This window comes from Dendropsophus ebraccatus, chromosome 1, assembly GCF_027789765.1.
Source record: "Dendropsophus ebraccatus isolate aDenEbr1 chromosome 1, aDenEbr1.pat, whole genome shotgun sequence".
NCBI classification, from domain to species: domain Eukaryota; kingdom Metazoa; phylum Chordata; class Amphibia; order Anura; family Hylidae; genus Dendropsophus; species Dendropsophus ebraccatus.
This window is the reverse complement of record NC_091454.1, coordinates 20,328,479-20,334,478: the sequence shown is the minus strand read 5'-3', so window position 1 is coordinate 20,334,478 and position 6,000 is coordinate 20,328,479. Positions and strand designations below refer to the sequence as shown.

Below are 6,000 nucleotides of genomic sequence, written 5' to 3'. Positions count from 1 at the left end.
ACAGCAACGATCAGCAGACATCGTTCATGTCGGCTGATCGTTGCCTTCTATTACACAAGACGATTATCGCAGGTAACGGCCAATATCACCCGAATACGGCTAATAATCATTTTGCGTAATAGTACAGTCCTAATGTAAGTCCTGGGGGTTTGTTTGTACCGGGAAACTCTGCTCTGTTTCATCAACTTCAATGGAACGGTGCTGCAATACCTCACACAAACTGAGGACAAGAGTGGCGCTGTTTCTGGAAGAAAGCAGCAATTTTTTTCTAATCCTTTAAATGAATGAAATAAAAGTTCTATTTGCACAATTCCTCCTGCTCTTTAACACTGTACAGGCCGATCAGACTTTTTAAAGGTGACAATTTCCCTTTAAGTAAACCATGCCCTAAAATAAACAACAACCACAAAGAAATCAATGCAGCTGCATCAAATTATTTATTGATAGTGCAAATAAAAATTTTAAAATAATTTTTAAACAATATTAAAACCAATTCCTCCTAAAGATAATTAACATTACTTGCTGTTACACTTTCCTTAAATAATTAAACAATTTCCCAAAACTTACTTTTTTTTTTTAATACTTTGAAAAAATATGTCAGAGCTTCATCTTTTAAAGTGTAATAGACACAGTTAAAAGGGGTATTCCGCTCAAACATAACTTTTGATATGTTGCCTCCCATGGCGAGACTAACAATTCCTTCCATACTTGTTATCTATTCAGTCTCCTTACCCCAGTTCTGAACTGCTGCTTTCTGCTGAAGACACAAAAATCTGTGTGTGAGCTTTTCTCTGTCTCTCCCTCCCTTCGGACACTGCTGATGTAAACAAGTTCCTGGCAGGATGCATCTGCAACTTTGTAGCTTCTTGGTATTGCTGGGAGGGTTCATAAAAGGTCAAGTTGCTAATGAACTAACTGTGATCTATCCTCCTGGCATTGCAAATAAGCTACAATGATGCAGATAAAGCCTGCCAGGGATGTTTACATCAGCTGTCTCAGAAGGGAGGAGGGGGAGATGGAGAAAAAACCTCACACACAGATTTTTGTGTCTTCAGCAAAAAGCAGCAGCTCAGAACTGGGAGAAGGAGACTGAATAACAAGTATGGAAGAAATTGTTAGTCTCACCATGGGCAGCAACATAGTAAAAGTTATGTTTGAGTGGAATACCCCTTTAAAGGGGGCTTGTCCGGGACTAAAAGCAAGAAACGGTACCACTCTTCTATATATGCTGTGTCTGGCGGTGCAGCTCTACCCATTTAAGTCAATGGGATTGAACTGTAACAGTAACTGTAAGAGTGGCGCCTTCTTTCTAACCCTTGAAGACAATGGAGCCTTTATGATTGCATTGTGATGATGGTCATGTAAAACACTTCATAGTCTTTATATTGCGTTATCTTCTCCTCCATCGCAAAACTAAAATGGCCCTGGTGACGTCAGTTTTATTCTTAGTGAATTTCTAATGGAGATAATCTAGCCACAGTCGTAAATGCTTCTAAAACATCCATCCGGTTATAGTCCAGTACAAAATCCAAGAGACCGTGCTATTTGGCCAGCGTTAGCCTCTTAATTTGATGAAGTAAGCTATCCCTTTCCATGTGGGCCTCGGCAAGAGCCATCTTAGTTTTGGCCAGTTCCTGCTTTAGACATTCATTTTCGTCGAGAAGCTGAAAAAAAAAGAAAGAAAAATAAAATAAATAAGGTTATGCTTACAGAGCAAAAGTAAAACAAGAAATTGCACTTCCTGTTATTCTCACTAGAAATCTATGACTAAATAGCCAAGTGGGTGTTACCAGTTGGGGGGGGGGGGGTGTCCCTACACAGTCCAGCACTGGCAGCTCTGATTGGCTCATATTGAAGTGACACGCCTCCAATTGGCAACACCCAGTTGGTTACTGAGTGCATTTCTGGTAAGAAAAACAGAGGAACGGCCCATCACATAGCTATAAGGAAAGAGGCTTTAGAATTGGTATTCCATAGGCATTGCAGGGCTTTGTTGAAACATACAGGCCCGGAGTGGTGCCAGGTCCCCTTAAAGTAGAATCTTTTCTATATAATCCCCCTCCCCCCGTTACTACTCCTGGCATTGACCATGAGAAACCTGTTCTGATATTTGCATTTTATGTCACCACATGGGTATAACGTGGCAAAGCTGTGGGCCTTCATTGGGCTCTTGTTGCCATAGAAACAAATAAGCACCCTGTGATTGATTTGAAGGAGTAAAGGTGCGTTTACATGTAACAAGTATCGTGCGAATTAGCGCGATAACGATCGAATTCGAACGATAATCGTACGTGTAAACGCAGCGAACGATCAAACGCCAAAGCGCGAAATCGTTCATTTTGATCTTTCAACATGTTCTTAAATCATCATTCGTCGTTCGCTAAAATTTCGCCGATCGCTTCGTGTAAACGGTCGTCGTCCGCCCGCCCGCAGCCTGGCCCCCCCCGTAGCTCGACCCCCCGCAGCCCGGCCCCGCATCCTACAGCCCCCTGCGCCGGCTCGATTGCCCCCCCCCCTGGTGCCCCGGAGGCCCCCCCAGCCGGCCGATCAGCACCCCCGCCGGCCGATCAGCACCCCCGCCGGGGCGAAGGCCCCCCCCCGCCGGCTGATCAGCAGCCCCACTGGGCCGAACGCCCCCCCCCGCCAGCCAATCAGCACCCCCGCCGAGCATACCTTACCTGATCACCGCCGCGGGTGTTCAAGATTCCCGACTCCGCTCTTCAGTGCACTGATTGGCTGAAGGGGAAAGCCGGGAATTTCAAACAGCTCCTCTTCAGCCAATCAGTGCACTGAAGAGGGGAGCCGGGAATTTTGAACACCTGCTACGCTGAGCAGGTAAGGTATGCTCCTGGCGGGGGCTATCGGAGCGGCGGCGGAGGTGGCGATTAGGGTGGTGGGGGTAGCGATCGAGCCGGCGCAGGGGGCTGCGAGTGGGCGATCTTAAAACGATTTTTCCGTACGATATATCGTTCCCTCTAAACGCTGATCGTTATGAACAAAAAAATCGTTACTCCGACATCATTAATCGTACGATCGGGCGAATTATCGTTCCGTGTAAACGTAGCTTAACAGAGGGAGAAACCAGTTAAGGTCCTTTTACATTAGACCTCTGGATCCATTCACTTTAACCCTTTCATGACCTTGGGTCATTGATGCATCAATGCCGAGGTTGTGTTTTGGCAGCAGCTTATGGGATCATAATGATCCCGTAAGCTGATGTCTGTATGTCTGCCCCTTCTCCTCTGTCCCCTGCCGCTGTTACTATCTTGTAACAGCGGCAGGGGAGAGGGGGAGGAGGCAGAGCTCACGGGCGCGCGCCCCACGTGCCCAGCCTTCCCTCCCGACCCCTGCCGGCTTCCGTAGCCAGGAAACCGGAAGCCTGAGGCTTCTGGTTTCCATGGCTACCATCGGGGCTCTGCGATCACTTCGCAGAGCCCCGATGGACACTGGAGAGAGGATTCTCTGTCAGAAGCCCTATAGATGCTGCGGTCGTGCTGACTGCAGTAACTATAGGTATGCTGCGCTCTGGTGCCGAGAGTTGCGGCGGGTCCCCAGCTATCACTGCGGATGACACAGGCGCAGCTCCTGCACCTGTGTCTTCCTGGATCGTTAATTAACGTCGCTGCAGCATCGGGCATAGGCTGCAGCGACGTTAATTAACAGTGCGGCGGCAAGAGGAAGTTAATTGAACCTAGCTGCAATACCAAACCCAAACTGAGAAAAAAAGAGTGGCGCTGTTTCTGGAGGAAAGTGGCCATGTTAAAGCAAACTACATAACAATTGCCACAATGAACAATGCTGATTGAATCCGAAAAGACGACAAGAAGGAGACCCCGTTCAGAGACGCTTATCTTTTTTTTTTTTTTTTTTTTTTTTTGAGCACAGCAGTTGCAATCACAAAAGCCCAATAAATATTTCAGCGCGAGACGCTTATTAATCTGGAATTCGTCAAAGAGCGCGTCAATCTCCTCGGAGACATAAGAGGTGGACGGGGCCCGGGATCTTCTGATTACACGCCGCACTTCAAAGACATAAGTGATTAAGTGATAATTAATCTGGACACTGAGTTCACAGAGCAGACTAAGATGTTTTTTTTCTATATATATATTTTTTCTTTTATGGAAATCATCATTTCTTGCCTTTAACTTTTGTATGATCTACAATTACACTGAATTCTATTAGTCTCTTTTATCGAGCATTTCCCTAAAGTGCAGTCATTTCATCTGAACCAAAAAAAAAAGATAACTAAGATACAATGGGTATGTCTATAAAGAGAAATTAAAAGCCAAATGCGGATATGAAGCGAATAGCGTATCTCAGAAATTAACCCCTTAACAATCGCCAATACAGCTGGAATATGTGGAACCGCCAATCGCGGTAATTTAAAGGGGTATCGTATACAAAAACTGTTCTTTTTGTCTAATTTTTTTTTTACTATTTTTTTTTCTTTTCATTTTTTGTACATTGTTATGGAGACTGGAGACATCTTGTCTGAACTGTTCTTAACAGCATTTAGAGACATGCTTTACTACAAGACTCATGGACATAGACAACAATATGAGATGAATGTGAAACGTTACTGGCCATACTCTGTGACCTTTGAAGAGGTCATTCAACTGGGAGCTGCTATTGTCGCCTCTATTTACTGCTGTCACATGACGCTGCAATGCTGTACAAATCACTTTCCAGCAGCCTCCTCTTATTACCACAAACACAACAGGAAGTCTCAGCTTAGTTTTATCCCCAGTGGTGAGAATAAAAACTGCAAGATTTCAGGATTATTTTATCATGGAGAGAAAAATAGAAAATTAGAAAAAAAGTCACCAGAAAAAAAGTCACCAAATATTAAAAAAAAAAAAAAAAATTTAAAACAAAGTCATTTTCTAATGACGCATTCCCTTTAAAGGGAACTTGTCACATTGAAAATGCAGACAGATCTATAGCTATCTTGTCACAAAGCAGGAGGAGCCGAGCAGATTGACATATAGTTTTGTATAAAAATTTTCAGGATTGACAGAGCTCTTTAAACAAACAATAACTAAGACCGCCCACTTGACTATTGAGCTCAGAGTGAGCAAAGGTTTATATGAATTAATGGCAAGTTATCACCACAAAGCTATATATCAATCCGCTCCGCTCCACCTGCTCTATAACATGATGCCCACGGACTGGACTACATTTTTAATGTAACAGGTTCCCTTTAACCCTTTGATCATTAGTCAAAATTGACCAGGGCAGAATCAAAGGAGTACATTGGTGTGTTTACAGACTAGAGTGTTCCCATACAGTGAAGACAGTAATATGAATACACGCCATAGCGCACACTGCATTTTTTTTTTTTTACTAACTTAAAAGGAAGTTTTAAAAACACTTTAAAAAATATGCAAAAATTTCTATGAATAAAAATACATTTCATATATGTTATTGTGGTAGTTTCTGCAGCAGGGGAATGGGCTTCTGCAAGCTACATTGATGGGATAGTCACAAAAATTCAACATGGATGATTGAAACAGCGATCACTTAAAGTGGTTATCCTAGGGTTTAAAGTTATCCCCCAATCCTGTGGATGACTAATCAGTGGGGGTCCTACTACTGGGATGCCCTTTAAATCAGGACAACAGAAATCAATTGTTTAAGTGAAAGAAGCGGCAGCCATCAACTGAGTCGTTCTCTATGGGACTTCAGAACATTGATAGGCACTGATTGGCAAAGTTCAGATTTCCCATGGTCGGTCAATAGAGTGGTGGCCGAGTATGTGCATCGCTGCTGCAATTGAGCTCTGTTCTCATGATGAGTGGTAGGAACCCTACAGATCAATTATACACTGGAAACTGCATAGCTTTTAATCTTGGGATTACCACTTTAAAAGGGGTTTTTAAATGAAGCTACTTCCTTGTAAAAAACAGCGCCACCCTTGTCCTCAGGTTGTGTGTGGTATTACAATTCAGCTTTATTCACTTTAAGAGCTGCAAAACCACACCCAAACTGAGGTCAAGAGTG

General features: G+C 43.7%; 1 protein-coding gene across 1 annotated transcript in view; it reads right to left on the bottom strand.

The window, feature by feature from the left end:
- Positions 1-1,296: 1,296 nt before the first annotated feature.
- The window catches only part of BLTP3B (bridge-like lipid transfer protein family member 3B), a 62,993-nt gene continuing 58,289 nt past the window's right edge, over positions 1,297-6,000 (bottom strand). Inside the window, exon 21 of the mRNA XM_069968728.1 lies at positions 1,297-1,664. Within this exon, the coding sequence (XP_069824829.1) occupies positions 1,542-1,664 (123 nt within the window). The 3' untranslated portion in view covers positions 1,297-1,541. The remainder of the gene's footprint in view (positions 1,665-6,000) is intronic.